This window comes from Thermochaetoides thermophila (genome assembly GCF_000221225.1).
Source record: "Thermochaetoides thermophila DSM 1495 unplaced genomic scaffold scf7180000011814, whole genome shotgun sequence".
NCBI lineage: Eukaryota > Fungi > Ascomycota > Sordariomycetes > Sordariales > Chaetomiaceae > Thermochaetoides > Thermochaetoides thermophila.
In genome coordinates, this window is record NW_006383030.1 from 1182660 (window position 1) to 1202914 (window position 20255).

The 20255-nt window shown below is 54.5% G+C and overlaps 5 protein-coding genes across 5 annotated transcripts; 4 read left to right on the forward strand and 1 right to left on the reverse strand.

Annotated features, from left to right (window-relative positions):
• Positions 1 to 1810: 1810 nt before the first annotated feature.
• On the forward strand, positions 1811 to 5035 carry CTHT_0013540 (uncharacterized protein; the record flags this gene model as incomplete). Its single annotated transcript, XM_006691806.1, has 4 exons — positions 1811 to 2114; positions 2176 to 2562; positions 2627 to 3915; positions 3977 to 5035. 4 exons carry the CDS (start codon positions 1811 to 1813, stop codon positions 5033 to 5035), a joined length of 3039 nt encoding a protein of 1012 aa, XP_006691869.1.
• Positions 5036 to 8513: 3478 nt separating this feature from the next.
• On the forward strand, positions 8514 to 9389 carry CTHT_0013550 (uncharacterized protein; the record flags this gene model as incomplete). The annotated part of the gene is made up of 1 exon (XM_006691807.1): positions 8514 to 9389. The coding sequence occupies one exon, from the start codon at positions 8514 to 8516 to the stop codon at positions 9387 to 9389; it is 876 nt and encodes a 291-aa protein (XP_006691870.1).
• Positions 9390 to 10078: 689 nt separating this feature from the next.
• Positions 10079 to 12641, reverse strand: CTHT_0013560 (uncharacterized protein; the record flags this gene model as incomplete). Its single annotated transcript, XM_006691808.1, has 3 exons — positions 10079 to 10166; positions 10314 to 12499; positions 12564 to 12641. 3 exons carry the CDS (start codon positions 12639 to 12641, stop codon positions 10079 to 10081), a joined length of 2352 nt encoding a protein of 783 aa, XP_006691871.1.
• Positions 12642 to 14467: 1826 nt separating this feature from the next.
• CTHT_0013570 (putative RNA-binding protein) lies at positions 14468 to 15824 on the forward strand (the record flags this gene model as incomplete). The annotated part of the gene is made up of 3 exons (XM_006691809.1): positions 14468 to 14501; positions 14560 to 14649; positions 14704 to 15824. The coding sequence occupies 3 exons, from the start codon at positions 14468 to 14470 to the stop codon at positions 15822 to 15824; spliced, it is 1245 nt and encodes a 414-aa protein (XP_006691872.1).
• A 1576-nt stretch (positions 15825 to 17400) lies between these two features.
• Positions 17401 to 19905, forward strand: CTHT_0013580 (uncharacterized protein; the record flags this gene model as incomplete). Its single annotated transcript, XM_006691810.1, has 3 exons — positions 17401 to 17455; positions 17896 to 19378; positions 19440 to 19905. 3 exons carry the CDS (start codon positions 17401 to 17403, stop codon positions 19903 to 19905), a joined length of 2004 nt encoding a protein of 667 aa, XP_006691873.1.
• Positions 19906 to 20255: the final 350 nt, after the last annotated feature.

Consider the following 20255-nt stretch of genomic DNA (forward strand, 5'->3'; position numbering starts at 1 on the left):
CCCAACCTCGATGCCTCGTCGGCAGCGCAGGTGTGGTGCAGGACGGAGCATCAACGCCAGAGATGCTTTTCGACATTCGTGCGGCGCCCAGCCCGATGAGGGGTGGGGCTGACAAGGGCGAGGGGACCCACCACGTTCATCATCCTTGTCAGGTCACCAGGCTGCCCGCCGGCGGCCCCAGGACCACCACGCGGCAACCCTTCCGAATCTCCACACAAAGACGGGCTCGATGATCGGACAGGGGGCAGTTCCGGCCTCCCGGAACCTGCGCCGCTCAATACCCTGACATTACGGCAGCTACTGCAATGCTAGTGTCCTGACACTATTCTACACGACTGCGGGAAGCATGCGGGAACTTCTGGTGCTGCGGGGGTTTCAATACCCCGGATCATGGACTTCTGACTTTGAGCATTTAGTGTACAGCTGCAGTTTCAATATTGCTTCCATCACCCAGGCTGCAGCTTTGAACTGTTCCCGGGTATGCATGTAATGATCACTTCCAGCTGGGTATCCAAAAGGCCCAATTAATCCACTCAGCTTTACAACATTACAGCTGCAGCTGCCCATTCTAGGACTTCGCTGGCCCGCAACCACGCGGATCGGAACATGCATCGCCGGGTCAGATGGGTAGGTAACACAGAGGGCCCCGGCAGGAGCTCTCAGCGGTTACTCGGAAGAAATCAGATACCGTGATAGTGTGTCTCTAGCCGATAGCCCTTAAGCCGGCATGGCTTCCATCATTGGCTTGCGGCATCGAATGGACTGGACGCAGGTTCCAGGCTTGGCGGTTCGAGGGCGCGCAGATGTCCGAGGTGGTCCGCTGGCGGTAGAGTAGAGTTTATGTGGTCATCAGCGTCACCTGTTCAACTCCGCGAAAACAGGTCCAACATATATGGCGGGTTGCACAACTTGATCGGGATGACATTGGATGAAAATCTCCCTGCAGAAGACTCGATCAAAGAAATCGTGGCAGTTGGAAGGGAGGGGTGGGTCATCAGTCAGATCATTTGCCTACGTGGACATTGTAGTTGTCTGCTTTGTGTCTTCCTCCAGCAGTTAACCACGCAATGCCTCGTTAACATCAATGCTGTAATAACAAATTGGTAGTTCTGGAGATGTTTGGCTCACAGCAAGCCGGGATCGAAATGCTGATGCAGCCATTTGATGCACATGGTGATTGTACCATCAGATGATAAGATAAGCGATCGCTTGTGCCCCACCTACCGGGCCCCAGATGGAACCCTGGAAGATTTGATGATCCCTGCTCGCGCCTAGACTGAGCACGACCTGGTCTTCGTCAGAGGTTGGGGCCTGTGCTTCATTGGCCGATTTCCTTGACGTGCTATCATCATCCACGACACTGCAAAAAGCCAAACGTTCTGACGGCGTCAACCCATCATCCCAATATCCCGACCTCTGGCATCTGGCGCGACTGGGTGCTTGCCCTTCAACAACAATATAGTGACAACCTCTAAATCCAGACTATCTTCGGTAGCGAGTAACCGAGCGCATCACATTGATCGGCCGAACTGCTCCCGAGTTCCAGAACACTCCCCAACCAATTCCCCCCCCCCCACCCACCATCTTGTGTATCGTTGCTTCAACAACAGTTTGGATCCTTGCTCCTTATCGCTGATTTTCAGCCTAAGCCAAGCACTTGCATGACATACCCGGGATCTGGTCATCTGGACTTTCAACGAGCCGCTCGTATCCGTTAATCTCCAGCAATAAGCCTTTGGCGAGGCTCCCGTTCTGTCTTAGTTTATTCTTCAACCTCACCATCTACTGAAAAATCTAGCAAACTTCGACCATGGCACGAATTCAAACACCGCCAGTCCTCTCACAAATCAGGGTTGCTAGGAGTTACAGCGAGCAGGCTGTCGGGCTCCGGTCCTTGAAAGACGAGATTATTGGCCACAACCAACGAAAGGAGAAATGGGTTGAGTGCGGCATCTTAGATACGTTAGTCGAGATCTTGCAGAATAACCATCCGCCAGCTTCAAGGTTGAACGGGAAACAGCCGTATGGACAATTATCTGTGCAGCAAGGGACTTTAACTGACACTGAAGTGGTCCGGTTGTTGTCTCTACAACTGCTAGGCAGCTTCGCCTACGGTGAGTGTGTCCCAAAGCCGGATGGATGCCTATATTAGACTACAGTTTATTGACAAATCAGGCGGGCCTCAATTTCTTCAACCCTTCGATGCCGCGGGCGCTGTTCCTGCGATACTTGCCAACATCTCACCCTCCGATGCTCCTCCCCAGCTAGTCCTGGCTGCTCTCCGGGCGTTGAATTACACGGCCAACTCGGCACAGCTGGCACCCCCGGGCGCTTATGATGCGGTCGGGCTAGCAGACGCTGTGTTCTCCTCCAAGGCCCTCGAATCCTTGTACGCTGTACTCTGCCAGGAATCAACAGACGTGGTTGTGCAGGAACAAAAACGGCTCGTTGCGGCTTTGATCAGCCGGTTATGCAAGATCCCCCGCCACCAGAATGCCATCGCAGATTCAGGCATTCTCGACGCTCTGGCCACAATGCTGGCTAGCGTGGTGGTTGCAAGAGGTGAGGTGATTCCAGGAGCCGACTACTTGGGACAAACCGATGGCCTGGCTTCCATGATCCCAAGCCCCGGCTCCTCCTGGGACAGATTTGGCTGTCATTCTCGAGGCTTTGTCCGCCATCGTTGCGAACTCCCGGTACCGGTCCTGTGCACTGCTCAGCTCTCCGTCTATCCTGGCTGTCTTGCCCCACATCGAGATCATTATGCCCACGGTCACAGGCTCAAGAACTGCCTGGACCGCGCTCGAGATGAGTGGCCTTGGCAACTTGCGGGACAAGAACCCAGGGGCTATGGAATTTCTGCTCCCTCCCGTCCCAATTCCACAGTCCAAATTCCCATCCAGCCATTTCGCCCAATTTCCTCCTCTGGGCGTTTCTCCATCCCGCGACAACCTCATGATTTTCTCTGGTTCCCGATCCAGCGGTGGAGACCCTCCTAGCGAGGACTCGGAGGTAGATGATACCGAAAGTCCTCTCATCCCTTGGCTCATTCATCTTGCGCGTGATACGCAGGGCATGGAGAGAGTGATGGCCCTTTCTCTCCTGACTTCTCTCTATAAAGCTGGATTCGCAAGCCCCGAACGGGAACAGGCACTGGCTGTGCTTGTTGTCCCACTCCTCTGCCAGTTGATGAAGGAATATGATAAGGAGATCTCCAGCAGTACTCTGCAAGCGCCTAATGTCGAGCCGGACATTGCGCTGGGATGGTCTATCCAGGAACGGGCTGCTGATGTCTTGGCCCGCTTGGTGGGAGACAGCGAAATCCTGCAGCAGGCTGCTGCCGACTGCGGCGTCATCAAGATGACAGTGAAAATTCTCAAAGACTCGTATGAGCCTCAGCCCGTGCAGACGGCTCCTCGGCCATGGTCTCCCAATCCAGACAAGACCATGGACACAGGGGACACCAGTCTGTCATGCCGCCTGGGCCCCAATGGCTTAGTTCCAGCTTATGTCCACAAGCTGAAGCTGAGGGAAGCTGGGCTGAAGCTGGTCGCGGGAATGGCGACGCTCCAGGAACAGCTCCGTAAGGATTTGGCGGAAGCCGATGCTGTACCATACGTCGTGGAGTCGCTGTGTCCGTCACCCGGGAAGCCTAAGAGCTCGAAAGACAGCGACGAGGGGGCTACATCTGGGGGCACTAACCCCTATGGACAGAATCCAGAGAGCGTCCTGATCGCAGCATGCCATGCGACAAGAGCTCTTTCGCGGTCGGTTGACAACTTGAGACGGGTTCTCTTCGACAATAACGTCGCAATTCCCATCTACAACTTGATGAAGCACAGCGACGTCAACGTCCAGAACTCCGCCTGCGCTGCCGTAATTAACCTGCTGTACAAGGCCAGCCCGATGCTGAAGGTGAGCACACAGATTGTTTACATAGTGGTAGTTCTGATTTGCTAACACACGGATGGAACAGCCTCTTCTGGATGCAGGCATTATCAAGACATTGTGTGAACATGCCCATTCGCTCAACGCCGGATTGAGAATCAACTCTCTCTGGGCACTCAAGCACATCGTCAATTGTGACGAGAAGTCGCTAGTTGACAACAACCTGCGAAAGAGGGTCCTCGAAGAGCTCGAGCCCGGCTGGCTCGTCCAGCTCATCAGCGATGACATTTCCGACGAAGAGGCTCTACAACAAATCCGTGGGCGGTCATCGTGGCGTGCGAAGGACGCCGACGACGACGAAGATATGGACGCTCCCGAGAGCACATCATACGACGAAACGGAGTCAGCACCCGGCGGCACCTGGACCTGGCCGGCCCTCAGCCGCGTGTGCATGCCCCTGCCGCCACGGCTGCAACAATCCCTCCAGCGCCTCAGCGCCCTCCGCGATGCAGAACTCAACCCCGTGCGCCGCGCCCGCAACGACAGCCTTGACATCCAAGAGCAGGCCATCAGCTTCATCCGTAACTTTCTGTCCATTCCCGAGGAGGAATCCCAGCCCGAGCTGGTCGACTTTATCTTCTCCGAGATCGGCCAGGACAGGCTGTTTGGCATCCTAGCGGACAAGCTTAGGCGGCGCGTTGTGGGTGGTTTGAGCCGGCGCAGCCGCTCATCCAGCACGACTGGCGCAAGCGGCAGCAATAGCAATAACGAGAGCGCCGTGACTTTTTACCCACAACCTCGTGTTGTCGAGAACATCATCTGGGTCCTCTGCCACATCGCGGCAGCCCGTCCTCAGCACCGCCAGCTGGTGCTCGCTCAAAAAGAACTCCTGCGCCGGTTGTCAGAGCACTTCAACTCGTGCGACGTGGGAGTCCGTCGCGCGCTTGTGCAGCTCTTTGAGAACTTGAGCTGGAGCGACGGGGATATGGAGAATGCGGCGTGCCAGCAGCGCGCAAGAGAGATTGAGCAGATGGGATTTTTGGAGAAGTTGAAGGTTTTGGAGCAGAGTGATGTGGATAAGGACGTTAGGGCGAGGGCGGCGGGTGCGGTTGGGCAGCTGAAGGCGCCTGGGGCGGGGAGTTCGTGATTTCACTGAAAGGGGGGATGGCTACGATGGGCGATGAGGATGGAAAGGGGGAAGGACAGAAGCTGTGTACATAACAGATACATACGATACGATACGTTTCGGTACATGCCCGACATCGAACATCACAGTAAACAGTAGCAACAGCAGAAGCAGAAGGAGTATTGGTTTGTTTTTGTTTTTGGACTCAAAAAGGGATGAACGGGTTGGGGTTTAAGGTTAGCTTGGATTGGTGTGTTCATACGCAGGTAAATAACACAACAACATTGCTATATTGCATAAGCACCTTTCTACCTTCGGTTCTTACCACTGTGTGTGAACGACCGGGTGGCTTGTGATTTGATGAGATGGGCTAGGAGTTTGGAAGTGCCAAATTAATGCTATATTGATGCACATAGTGAGGAGTTCACGAATGGTTGCTTAGTTTTCCATGAATACCAAGTAAGCTTCAAGATGACGAGTTGAGAGTTTAACGGGGATCCTTTGTCACTGCCCCTTCCACTTACACGGGCTTTGAGCCTCAGCAACCGTAACCACAGTGGCTTGGGCTAAAGTGTAAGCGGTCTCAGATGATTTACCTTAGACTCGGGTAGTTACGGTCCAAGAATTACATCTCAGAGCCATCCAATTGACTGATGACGGATTCAGCCAGTCAAGGGATGAGAGTTGGTCACGGGGCTACGAATGGGAAATGCTATTGAGCTTCAGCTATGGTATGCTCTATGCTTCGTTCAGACCCATCATCCTTGACTTTGTTGACCTTGTGGTCGTTGTCGACATCATCATAAGCCCGGTAAGTGACTTGCGTATGGTTGATCGGCAATGGTTCGCTTGAAGGGGGCTTGTTGTCTTGTGAGCGAGGGGGTTGCAGGTGAGGAATCATCCTTCATGGGGCCCTGAACTGATGTCGGTTGTGGATTGGGCTTGGACTGTGTGTGTTAAGCACCCTGACTTTTGGCTGACCAAGCAGCTCAGCTTAGAGCAAGCTTGAAGCTTGGATGATGATGCAAGCTCCTTACAGCACAGTATACCAGCACCTACGATGTAAATTGGTATCAGAAGTGCGAGAGAGGGGGGGCCCTTCTACATAGCTGCCATACGGTATAACAACGGGAGCTAAGCATGCTGCCTGGGGTGCATTAGCGTCCTTTTGTTTCAAGCCATCTGTAGCATTGGTCGGCAGACTTGTTGGGGGTTAAGACCAATGGGAGGATTGGTCTTGGTCTGGACTGCGAGCAAGCCAACAGCAAGCAAGCAAGCTGGTCCTGAAACCGTACGCAACTACTGTAATTAATTAGGTCCTGACTAGCTGTGATTTTGCTGTCGTTGGTTTGTCATCCTCGTCGCCCGATACAATCCTCCATTACTCCGAAACGCTCTGACCTTGACGCCTAAGGTTCATCTGATTTACTCGTCCAGTGTCATATCATTTTTTTCTCTCCTATAATTCACATGTTATGGATTAACCTACAGCTCGTCATTAAAAGAGAAAAATTTTTTTCTTCTCCCTCAGACTTATACACTAATACACGGCAGTTCCCTTGTTGTGGCGTGACGTTGGCCGCGCTTGGGGACAGGACAGCGAGGTCGTCCGAACCGGCTGGAGTCTGCCGGACCCATCTCTCCGATCTTGAATGCCTCTCAGTCCCCACGCCATCGGCAGCCAGAAACAAGTTCTCTCGGCTCGCGGCGTCACAGCGGCGGTGGCTGCCGGCAGCGATGTTTAGCGAGGGTCAACCTGGACTGGCAGAGTAGCATCTGAGCAGATGACTTGTTGCGCAGGAAATGTCAATGGTCGAGAGTACTGGGATGAGAAGACCAATCCAGGCCATGTAAGTGAGGACTTCTCTCGTGATGGGCGGAGACAGTGTGTATTCTGCAGGGACAACACTGTTCTTTAAGAGACCAAACGTATAATCCAGAACAGGCCCCTCCATGGCTCAAGAAATCCACCGGTTGCATGTTGCTTGCAGCGTCCATCTTCCTGTTTGTTTTCGAAACCGTCCTCGGCCTCTGAAGCCAAAAGCGTTCAGACAACGTCGGCAGATGCCGTTCGGTGAGCGAGTCCCGTCTGTCAGATCACCCCGGCCCGATCATGTCACCACCATCCCGAACATTTCTCTTCATCCTCCACACTTCAAACCCCTTCATAGGGCGCTAGCGTGCCTTGTGAAAAGTGTACCCAGTGTGAGTATATCGCTTGATCGCTAGATCGAGCAAGTGTTGTGTTGAGCGGCGTTGATCCGAGCCATCCGAGCATTCCGTGCATTGTTCGAACAAAAGTTTACTTGATGGGGGCAGCGAGTGAGCCCACAGCCCTTGAAGCCATCACGACCCTTCCCGGCACCGATGCGGGGCTCGCGGCAGTCCGCCATGCACAACGACGTATGCCAAGACAGCCGTACCGCGCTAGTCTTGCCCGGCCAGTCCACGATTGCAACGAGTCTCGGGGTTTACGTTAGTCAAGGCCTGCAAAGGTGGCCAATCGCCGGCTTAGAGACAACTGCAAGGGCTCTTTGGAGGAGCCATGGCTTGTTCTCTTGGTATTGAGCAAGGCAACGCTGATGTTGATTACCGAGCAAGGAGATGTAAGCACGAGCGGCTTGTTCGAAGCCTGAATGGCTCAGGCAAGCCACGCTGCCTCAGGACTTGCTTCGACGTACTGTGGTTGGTGACTTGCAGATGACACAGGCTAGTACAGCGCCATTCCAGCCGTCCGAGGCTGCTCACATCTCACAAAGGAAAGATGGATTTGTCAGGGCACATCACGGGACCCTCTCCTCGCGCGGGGAGGGCATTCTCCATGATGGTGGCATCCAGCGAGGTAGGACATTGCTGCGGCTTACACCGGGGATGCCGGGCGGGAGGAGAGGAGGTTAGGTGACTTGTGATGAGGATGAGCAACGTCTTGTCCCTTCATCATTCTCGAGTCGGCGAGCGTCGGCATGCTGCAGGACTGGATGGACTCACAATTGGATAGTCGCGGGCCAGTGGATTACGGGACGAGCAAATCATTGTTGTTGGCTGGAGACACAAGCGGTTCTAGCTTGCTTGCTTTCTTCCGACCGGTCTGGTCTCTCTCTCTCTCTCTTTCTCTCTCTCGCGGGCCTGCCCGGCATTCGAGATGCTTCGCTCCGGAGGAACCCGTTCCCCCCTGGCTGGCTTGCTTACTGACACTACCCAATTGTTGAGAGGTGTGCTGCCAGGTCAGAAGTTACACTGTCTTCACGGGAGCCGTGTACCCAGGACGAGAGTTTTTGATATAAAAATCCGGGTCCTTCTCCCCTTTCGATCGTCTCTCCCCCTTGACACGCACCTTTCAAGCGTCTCATCGTTCATCACGTTGACTCTCACTCCGACTATTGGTGTAAACACACTAACACCATCAGCACAACCAACCAAACAAACAAACCCCTGAGTTACCCCTAACCATCCAACTACACACAACATCCACACAGCCGTCCCAACTCCCACACCAACCATGCCCTTCCTCCAAGCCCGCAACGACGCGGTCAACAAGCACCCCGCGCCGCCAACAATCGACTACCCGCTCACAACGCGGGGCTCAAGCTGGCTCTACTCCGTGTGCTCCATCTATGGCGCCGCAACCCTGATCACCATCGCCCTGTCCTACATCGCCAAGCAAAATGAGCGTATCTTCCACCGCATCTTCACCATCGCCTACCTGGTCGGTACCGTCGCCTACTTCGCGATGGGCAGCAACGTGGGCTATCTGGACGCGCTGCAGCCACACCAGGTGGACGACAACGGCGATAATAGGCAGATGTTCTGGGTCAAGTACGTACTTTGGGCGGTGGACTTCCCGCTCGTCTCGACTGCGCTCGGTATTGCCTCCGGCATTAGCTGGGCCGAGATACTGTATAACGTTGCGCTTGCGTGGACCTGGATCATCTGCTACCTCATCGGCACCGTCATCGGCGATGAATATCGCTGGGCTTTGTACGCGCTGGGCACGCTCGCGTGGCTGCTGCTGGCAGAGAACACGCTTGTTCGTGGCACCCAGGCCGCGGGCCGCGTCGGTATCAAGGGCGATTATCTCATCCTCGCCGGTTGGGCCAACCTCATGTGGTTCCTGTATGCCCTAGGCTATGGTCTGACCGATGCCGGCAATGTGATTCGCGTCACGCCCAGCTTCATCTGGTTCGGTATTACTGATCTGCTGCTCATGCTTGGTGTGGGCTTCGGTATCATTGTGGTGTTTGCCCCGCGCTGGGATTACGGCAAGCTTAACCTCTTCTTTACGCAGTATGGCCGCGTGGCGGTGCAGGAGGGTAATTTCCCGGAGAAGGACACGGCCAACAACGGTACTCAGCAGGCTGCTGCTCCGGCTGTCTAAACTTTCCCCAGGGGAACATCAACAAAAATTTCTTCTAAGCTGACGTTGTCCTCTGGACAATGTCAATTGGGAGACTACGGAATCGGAGCCTAGGCCATGTCCATCTTGTTATCTGGACTGTGCCAGTGATAGGTAATTCTCACATTTGGGAGGTGTTTTGGTACCTGTTTGACTACGAGATACCCCACGCTCGCTTGTTATTTGCTGGGAGTACTTCAGGGGCCGGAATTCGCAACATAATGTCTAATCTTTGACAAAAAAGTTTTTTTTTTTTTTCCTCTAGGAGGCCATGTACTTTAGTCACTCGTTAACATGATACCCGTTGGCTTAAATTTCTGTCCCTGTGTAAAAGCTTCAATGATGCCAGCACTGAACGCCAGCCATGAGAAACCCAAACTAAATAAGTAAAAAAAAAAAAGAAAAAAAAGAAAAAAATTGCTCAACTTTTAGGTATCATTCCATTATTCCATTCATTAAGTATCAAAAAAAAAGAGCCATGGTAATAAGCCTCCGCCCTAACTGGTAAGTCATGTCCATCGTTGTGATCGTTGTCATCGCCATAAGTACCACCCCAAAATAAACGATACCGACAAACCTTTTGCTCCGTCCAATGTTCCATCCTTTCCTCTCAAAAATAAGCTTCCTCCCAAAACTCCAACTGGTCAAAAAATCCCATCTGGCATTTGCCATCAATCATCCTTATTCCGATCCTCATCATCCACCAAAATCACCACCGTCAACGTAGCGGCGTACGCTTCCCGAATGGCACATGCCATGCTGTTTTCTGTCAGCACTTGCCATCCCCCAACACCACTCAGCAATTCTTAGGACACACACACACACACAAACAAAAAAAAAAAAAAAAAACTTAACCAAGTCTTCCCCACATCCGCAATAACAGCACTCAACCCCCAGTGCGCACACCATGCCCTTGCCAAAACCTCATTATCCGGCACCCCAAACGCCTCCACAACCAACACTCTCTCATCATCCCCGCCGCTCAACGTACTCGGACTGCTCACCCCTGTTCCTCCCACTCCTGGCGGTCCCCCTCCGATCGGCCTAGTAGGGGTCGCAGGCCCGCTAGAAGACATTGGCCGTCTGGAGGAGACGGGGACACCGTTCCAGTCGCGCACCTTGACGAGTTTGTCTGCTTTCACGGGTGTGTAGACGTAGTCGAAGAAGAGAGGGTGGGGGCCGTCGGAGCAGGGCCAGGCGGAGACAAAGGACACGTCGTAAGCGAGACGGAGCGGCCAGGAGACGCCGTCGATGGCGAATTGGATTGAGGCGTCGTAATAGCGCGGGGTGTTGCGGGGTTTGCTATTTGTGGTGGCGTTGCCGGTGTTGCCGTTACTATCGTTTGGGGTGTTTGTGGACTCGGATTGTTGCAGCGTGCTGGAGGTGTTACCCTTGTGGTCTGACACCGGCCGGAGAGACAGTAGTTCAATGCGGACGAGGTCGGCTAGGTAAGCGTCGTCGTCGCGGTCCGGGGCTACTAGAGAGTACTCTTTGACAGGAAAAACCTGGGTCGGGGGACCTAGAGGGTCGGAGCGCTCGCTCATGGTGCGGATATCCTCGGGAGTGACGCGGTGCGGGGGCTTGCGGGCACGGATGCGGGCAATTTGGTTACGCGCGAGGTCGTTTGTCGGACGGGCCGGGCCAATCCATCCGCCTACGGCGCGACAGGTCGGGGCGAGGACTTTGCCTACGATGGAGCTCGCCGTCCAGTAAGTGTAGGAGTTGCGATACTGGAAGCCACATGAGGGATGACCGTGCGTGAGCAGCGTCAGATCATCAGTCGCCTTGTCCGGGTCGATATCAATAAGGGAGTTCATGATAAGAAAGGGAAAGGTTGGGCCTGGAAGGACAAGCCCCGAGAAGAAGGCCATCGCGTGAGAGGATACAAGATCGAGGGTAGAGTCAGCTTCGCGACGCTTGAGACAAGCAAGGGTCTCGGCTAGGTTGGGCCACTTCATCATTTGGGCGAAGCGCTTCAGCATGCGGACCTGGCGGCGCTTGAGCTTGTAGCGCAGTTGGAGCTGGTCGGGGTTTGGGCCGTAGGACTCGATGCGGATGTTGTCACGCCAGCGGCGGGCTAGGGCGAGGTTCCATTGGATGGTTGGGGGGATCTGGGAGAGGAGTTTCTCTTTGGCTTCGGTCATGTGGTGGTGGGACTGAATGCGTAGTTCGAGTTCGAGACTGAGCAGAAGCTGGTGGAAGAATTTGCGGAAGGTGGCTGCATTAGCAGGGCTGGTGTCGAAGATGAACTTGGTGACGACTTGGTTGCGCGAATTGGTGAAGTCGATCCAGTCCGGGCGTGATAGTACCATGATCAGGTCCATAATCTGCTTATCTAGGGTCTTGTGCGGGCTCACGTACTTGTCGGGATCTTTGAGAAGCCTGCGGTAGAGATTGCGGTACATGAGATCCTCATCATCGTCCTCCAACCCCTGCTCAAGCTCCTTTAGCCGGGCAAGGATGCCCTCGAGGTCGATTTCCCGGGGCGCCACGCCAGAGTCCCGCAGGGCAATCGAGGGCGGCAGCACACTGGATAACGATACCCAATGGTTGAGAGTAATCGTGCCGGGCCTCTTGCCAAAGCAGAATGCATAACTAGGATGCTCCAGAGAGTCCCACGGGTAGGTAGCAGGCCCAGAACCAGCCAGTCGTAAGGTCATAAGCTGGACCATGGCATCATGCAGGTTCACACAGTCCGTCTCATCTCCCCGGTTACCCGCAACAGTCGCAAACAGAGCATAGTGATGTTCCGACGCATGCGGAATAGGTTTCTTGTGGCCTTTGAAAGCTGGCACACCACGCGAAATGAGCTGCATCGCCGGCCCCAGAGCGAGCTCCTCGCTGCTGGACATGCCAGACGGCGGCCACTCAGTCAGCGGCCCATAGTCGTAAGAGCGGTCCCGCGACTGGTCACGGCCCTTGCCCTTAGTGGCGCTGGGATCAGTGCGCCGAGGCCGTCGGCGACGATAGTGGTGATGGTGTGTCGACGACGATGCCGCCGCCGACTGGTCGCCGTTTGAGGCGTCCGGCTTGTCGCTGTAGGACACATCGCCTTCGCTGGCTCGTCGTTGGCGTTCCCTCTCATATGGCGGCTATTGAACTGTGAGCAAAGTTGTCTTCATCGCTCATTCATGATGTGGCATACGACCGACTTACGAGCTTCTCGCCCTTGCTGGCTGAGCTTTTGCTACGAAACAGACGGCCCAAGAGGCCCTTCTTTTTCGGCTCCGACATGGCACAAGGCTATTTCTGAATATTTTTCTCTCGACAATTCAAACTCTAGGTAGCTTTCGTTTTCTTGCGTCGCCAAGGACAGCGGGCCGGCACCAGGCATACCCGCCGCTCTGAAATTTTACTCTGAGGTTTAAAATCTGGTCGTTGCGTCTGAAGTGAGTGACTTGATCCGAATCCTGGTTCAGAAGCGATCGAGTGGAGCGGTCTGCAGTCTGCGTCGCTGCGAGGCGTCAAGCGTACGGTTCACGAGGCTGACCTCACAGATGCGCGCGTCATGCCATGCGGCTGCCAGCGCCCAGGCAGGTACTTAGACTAGTCTGCGGTGTGGTCTGCAGTTCCCAGTGGCTAATAGTAGTGAGCGGAGGTTTTATGCATGAGACCCGGACAGCGCGTGTGGGATGGATGGGGAAAGGCACTTTTTAACCCGCAAGTCTCATATACTGAAGAGAAGTCTGAGTAAGAAAGTTTTGTTTTGTTCTGTTTTGCTATTTCTTTTTCGTGGCCGCTGGACTTGGAGACTTGAGCCGGGTAAGAAGAAATGTGAAGAGGAAGTCGGCTGACGGCTGAATAGCGGTTGGGAGGTTGGGAAATGGATTGCCTAAGTTCAAGAATGTGATGAGTTTCAAGTCTCCCCGCCGCAAAGCAATGGTGCCAAGACAAATCAGTTAAAAGTCGACGGCGGCTACGTCACAGGAAGAGAGAGATTCAGGGACCTGAGTTGGCTTCTTCTTCGAAGATACCCAAGGTCGAAGTCGAGTGTCACGAGTGAGAAGGCCCAAGAGAAAAGTAGTTGTCAGATTGTTGAAACAACCAACAAGAGGCTCAGCCAAGAGTGAGTGAGACTGAGGCATTCGCTCAGATGAGGCCGAGTGATTGACACCCCTCCCTGGATTCGCTTGTTGGAGCCCCGTGGCTTGCACGTCCGCGACCCGACGGCGCGATGCACTGGGATGCAGCAATGACACCCGACAAGGGGCTGAAAACACTGGAGAGGAGAATCTGGAGTCCACTGACAGCAAGAAAGATGAGGATGCCGAATTTTCAGAGTCTCTGGAAAATGTGCTTCTTCGGTTCGGTGCTGCAAGGCCCCGACCAATGATCCCCCCCTCCACTGGACCACTCAACAGGTTCACTGCATAGCCCAATCGAAGCCTCTGTCAGTTGGAAGCTGTGCGTGTCCGTTGGACCATTCACTAGGCGCTGGGCCACCAACCTCCCCGCTGCAACCCGCGATGCGTGATGCCTGCTGCCATGTCATCCGCATCGCGCGCTGCCCGCCGTGGGGAAGCAGCCCATCCGTCGCCCGACGTGGAGCCAGCCAGCTGATGCCTTTGCCTTTTGGCCCTTCGGGGAATCTTGAGGCTTGACGATCGTCGGGACACGGAAGAAAAAAGGAAGAGACCTGTCGACGCTTGACCCACAGCGGGAAAGCTTGTGGATTGTCCACTTGCACTTGCGATGGTGTGAGACGCGATATACCGGACAGTAGAGCGGAGGTCGATCACCCCTCACGATGTGCACAGAGTGCGGACTTGGGACGAAATTGAGATGAACTAAAGAGCAGCGATTTGCATCTTTGATCTTTGACAGGACCCAGCCTTCACTGGACCCTTCAGCATCTGGTTCAGAAGGGGCAGTCTACACAGTCCGACAACCCATTGGCACTGTTCCGATAACTGCATCAGTGGGGCACCCTCACCGCCCGCAGTGCGACCGGCAGAATCCAGAAATTTTCTGGACTGCGACCGCGCTGCGCTGCACCAGCTCGCCGAACCGCCCACCACGGACATCCTCGAGAGACGTTCGCGGCGATACCAACAGAAATAATGGCTGCTGAGCTGCGCAAGAAGAAGTCAAAGTGTATGTCTTACAGACCATCTTTGGGACAAGTTGCAGGCATGCTCATTGAGTGCTCTAGCTGCCGTTGCCGACGCAGACGCGGCCATCTCCAAGAAGGAGAAGGCCACCAAGGTCACGAAGGCTACACCCAAGGCTGAGAAGCGGAAAGGTTAGTTGTCCTGGAAATCAATTGGCTTGTTATGATGTTAACTTCTCAATTTAGCCCCCGAGGAAGCATCTCCCGTCGCCATCAAGAAGCAGAAGGCCGACAAGGATGCCGTCGTCAAGAAGGCCGCTGTGGCCGCTGAGGATAAGATTGCCGAGAAGCCCGTGAAGTCAGTTCTGAAGAAGGAGACGTCTGCTAAGGCCAAGGAGGCTGCCAAGCCCAAGAAGAAACAGGAGAAGGTCGAGGAGGAAGAAGAAGAGGCCCTCGAAAACGCCGACGCGGCTTTCGGCTCTGACGAAGAATCTGAGCTAGACGAGCAGACTAAGGCCCTCATGGATACACTCGACGACGGCGAAGAATCAGATGAAGATGAGAGCAAGCAAGTCAGTACTTTTAAGAAGGGCCAAGATGTGGGCAAGATCCCGACTCCCAAAAAGGCCCCCCAGAAACAAACCAACGGCGACTCCAAACCCGCCGGCGACAGCCAGCCCGGCGTGATGTATATCGCCCGCCTGCCCCATGGATTCTACGAGCACGAGCTGCGTGGCTACTTCAGCCAGTTCGGCGAAATTACCCGTTTACGCGTGGTCCGCAACAAGAAGACTGGCGCGAGCCGGCACCGCGCTTTCATTGAGTTTGCTGACGCAGAGGTCGCCGACATCGCCGCGCGCACCATGGACAAGTACCTCCTATTCGGACACATCCTTACCTGCAAGATCGTCCCGCCCGCGCAGGTGCACCCCGATTTGTTCAAGGGGGCCAACAGGAGGTTTAAGGTCGTGCCGTGGAATAAGATGGCGGGGAGGCAGCTGGAAAGGCCGTTGAGCGAGTCTCAGTGGCAGGTGAAGGTTGCGAAGGAGGAGCAGAGGCGGGCAGCGAGGGCGGAGAAATTGAAGGAGATGGGGTATGAGTTTGAAGCCCCGGCGTTGAAGGTGCCGAAGGCAAAGCCGGTGCTGGAGAATGGAGAGGAGGAGAAGAAAGCTATTGAGACGGCCCCTGCCCCGGCTGTGGAGGAGAAGGAGAGCAAGGAGGTTGCGAAGAGGCAGGCTGAGGAAGAGGTTGAGGAGAAGGCGCCGGCACCTAAGACCAAGAAAGTCAAGGAGGACAAGCCGGCCAAGGAGGCGGCGACCATCTCTGCGCCGAAGAAGGGCAAGAAGAGCAAGAAGACCAAGTCATGAGGGTCAGGGTCAGGTGTAGTCAACGTGGTACAACTATTAGCTACAGATACGGCACATTGTAATTCGTCACCTTGATACCCACGACTGAGGCATGCGAGCTGCCTGCTTCAAAGAGTTAGCCAGGAAAACCGAATGGCCAAGTATGGGGCCAGACACACGGCCAAATGGCCGGCTAACCCCCCCCCCCCAAAAAAAAATTCTCATGTCTACGATTTCAGGTTGAAATAGGCCAAGACAGACATAAATAAATAACCAAAAGGAATAGAGGAATATATGCACCCAGCGAACCTGACAGACCTGGGCGGGAACCCTTTCAGGTTCCCAAAGGGCTGCGGTCAGGATTTCATAAAAGTGCACTAAGTTCAAGCTTGTTGCTCTACCTGCTTTGCATGTGAACCAGCCGGGTATTTGTTCTGCACCGAGGCAAGCGGCGGACTCATCAAAGTAAGCAGGATTTATGGAAAATATGTAATGGTAAAAGAGAAGAAGAGAAGAGTAAGAAGAGGTCGGTGACAGGAGACTGTCTCTTTAAAATGTTTGCTGGGCAGAGAGGTGGTCCGTGCTTAACTGAGAGTTTGTTAGGTGGGGCAGGGTGATTAGATAAGATCGAAGGAGAGGGAATGTTCGAATCTGCCACTTTCTTTGGCTGGTATGTTGACAAGTTGACAATAAGAGCTCGACAGCTCGCAGAATGTGATTGTGTTGGGCAGAATTGGGTACAGTTAAAATGAGAGAACGACTTGCCAAATGGGGAGTGCGGCGGGCCGAAGCGTGGTGCGTCCGTCTTTTGGACTGACAGCATAGAGGAGGAGGATATATCATTTGACTCCAGCCTCCCTTTCTGCCCTCCATCCCAAGACGCAAGTACCATCGAAAGAAGATGGAGGCCCAAGGTGTGGATGCGCACCTTGTGAAACCCGATCAAACTGTTCCTTGCATCGGAGGTAAATTTAGGGTTGATTAATGGTAGGTATACCAGATTACCTAAGGTATCTGCCGGTATTCAGAACACGAGGATGTTGAGGAATCTGGAACTGGATTCGTACTGCCTTGTAAACTTGTTACACAAGTTTGCCCATGTCCTGGACTCATCGGCAGGCTCGGATGGCAGCTAGCCGCTGATCCCAAGGCCCATCTATCCATCTTTCATCTCAAGTCGAACGGTCGACTCGAAGCAGAGCCTGTCAAAACCGACTTTTGTTAAGGCGAAGTCGGAAACCCGGAATCCCTCTTCCATCCAAATCCATGACTCTGCACCTGCTGCTCCATCCGTTCCATAATTATTCCGCAGGAGGCGACGCACGCGTTCTCTCTTGGATCGGGGAACCTGGAAGTTGCTGCCAACTGCCCTACGACTTGAACTCTGACACGATTGGAGCGCGAGCTGTTCCTTTGACTGACTTCCAGTCATTTGCGCGACAAAGGATTTGCGATTCGTGTCCTCATCAATCGATCCTTAATCAACCACTGATCTCGACAACGGAAGTGCAGCGCAGTGCCGTTCCGTGCAGCAGAACAGTAACCGAACGACCCATAACTCTAATTTGAAATTTAATTACGGCGACACTGAACAGCAATGCCATCCCCCGCGTTACCGAACGGTGCGGCCCAATCGCCATCAACAACCAAAGGTATGTATGTAGATGTTTGTTCCTGATACCTGATGGTAGCAATAAGAGCAGGCGCAAAAAAGTGGGCATCTCTTTGGCGTTTTATAGCGATTATGAGTGGTCCTGCTTAGTGAGTGGGCTGCTTACCGCTGGCTTGCTGATGAGAGGGGAAGGGTTCTGGATCCCTTCTGGACTTCTGGACTTCACGACGCGCATTTGATGCCACATCACAGCTGCGGCAACGGTCCAGCCAGCCCCTCTGCCTTTGTCCAATCCTTTCAGCTACTCGCTGCTTGATCTGCACTGCTTGGGCTGGACAAGGCTGGCAGGCTGTCCACTCTCTTCCTGTCGGTGCCTTTGCTTGGCTTTCTTGGTTCAACCGATCTGACATTGTCATTCTGTTCCCTCGTTTCACCTGGCAATCTTGGCGCTAATGGGAAGCGACGCACGCGAATGACTAGGTCCCTCTTGTTCCGCCGCCGCTGCTACCAGTCCTACTACCGCTTCGGCTCCTTCCAAGAAGAAGAGTAAAAAGAAGAAGCCCAACAAAAAATCTACCGCCGCCGCCGCAAACAGTAACGGGACACCCGTCGCTGCCGCTACCCAGGAAGAAACCCACAATGGCGCTGGGAGCGCCGCGGTCGAGAGCGTGGATAAAGACGAGATAAAAGAGCCTGAGACGACGACGCCGGGACCTAACAAACACGAAGAGGCAAACGAAACCCAGAGAGAAGGCAGGACTGAGCCAAGCGCCACCGCCGACGAGGACGACGACTCGAGGCCAGCCGTGAACGGCCATGACGGCCCAAACGGACACGTACCAGTACCACCATCACCGCTACCAACAACGAGCACAACAGAATCCGGGATATCAGGGACAAGAGAGGAAGACACCAAGACAGATACAGAAGCGGCGGGCACCGAGCTAGAACCCCCACAACCAAAAGAAGAGGAGGCACCCAGCACAAAGCCAGCAGCCATGTCCCAACAACAACAACAACAACAACAACAACAACAGGACCCCGCCGCCCTCCAGGCCGAGGTCGAGCGCTTGCGCGAACAGCTCGAAAAACTCCAGACCTCCCACGCCGACGAGATAGCCCAACTCCGCGCCGACCTCGAAGAGTCCGAAGCCGCTAAAGAGCATGCCGAAACCCAATACGAAACGCTCCTCGGCCGCGTCGAAAAGATCAAAGAGACGCTTGGCGACCGCCTAAAGCGGGACAAAGCTGAGTTGGAAGAGGCCAAGGACCGGGTCGACGAGCTAGAGCAGCAGAATGAAGAGCTGCAGAGGGCGTTGACAGCGAAAAAAGAGGAGGTGGAGGGGTTGAGGAGGGAAATTGATGAGCAGGGACGGGAGTTGGATAAGCTCAGGAGTAGGGTTGGCGTTGTGCAGAGGGATTGGGCGAAGGAAAAAGAGGAGTTGATGAGGCAGGTGGGGCATCTGAGGGCCGAGTTGGAGAGCACGACGGCCGCGATGGGCGAGTGGGAGGTGATTGCTATGGAGGAGAGGTCGTTAAGGGAGCATCTGGCTGCGCAAGTCGGGGATTTGGAGGAGCAGCTTGCTACGGCGCGCGAGGGGTTCGATAGAGCAGAACGGGAGAGGGAGAGCCAGGCGCAGGCGGTTGATCGGCTGCAGAGGGCGCTGCAGGAGTTGCAGGAGACGAGGAAGCGGGAGCTGAGAGAGATGGTCGAGGCGAACGAGGAGGCTGTGGCTGAGTTGAAGAAAAGGGTGCAGGAGGCGGAGGGGAGGGCTGCTAAAGCGGAGGAGGAGAGGGAGAGGTTGGAGAAGGAGTTGGAAAGGACGGCTCCGTTTGAGAAGGAGGTGAAGGAGAAGAATCTGTTGATTGGGAAGTTGAGGCATGAGGCGATTATTTTGAATGAGCATTTGACTAAGGCGCTCAAGTATATCAAGAAGACGAAACCGGAGGAGGCGATTGATAAGTACGTCCCTTTACCCCTCTTCTCACTACATTCCTCCAAGAGTATGGCTGACAGTTCACAGACAACTTATTACGAATCACCTCCTCCAATTCCTCTCCCTCGACCGCTCCGACCCCAAAAAATTTCAGATCCTTCAAGTCATCTCCGGCCTGCTAGGCTGGAACGACGAGCAGCGCGAGAAGGCCGGCCTAGCGCGTCCCGGCGCCGCCGCCGCCGCCGCCGCCGCCGCCGCCGCCTCAGCCTCGACTCCGACCTCCGCCACCTCCAACCACAACACCCTACGTCTACCACCGACCCCATCCTTCCATCGCACGCCCAGCTCGCCGGCGCTCAGCAGCGAGTTCTTTGAGACTCCTTTCTCGCTCAGCGGGAGTGCGAGCGGGTCAGGGAAGGAGAAGGAGTCGCTCGCGAATCTGTGGGCTAGTTTCCTGGAGCAGAGCGCCGATGAGGCGCTGGTGGGGCAGGGGAAACGGAAGGATAGCGCGAGTAGTACGGCGACGGGGAATACGGCTAATACTAGGCCTTGATAGATCAAAGGAGGAACGCTGTTGGCGAGGAACGGGAGAGGGTTTTAGTTAAATTGTAAGACCTGTTTAAATCAGGTGTACATCGTTTGTGGCTGTGGCGTTTTGGGGGGTATTGTAGATGGGTTCTGGGTGTCGGTGAAAGCTCGAAACAACAGCACTGTTGGGCCATTCAACAAGAGTATAGGAAGAAGGTATCCGAGAAAGAAATATCGACTTGAAGATGGATTGTGCCATTGATCCTATTGAACCTAACCCAACCCGAAGCCAGATCTACCATTCATCAACCAAACACAAGACATTATTATCCCACGTTTCCCAAATTCTGTCCTCTATCCCAATGTTAACCCAAA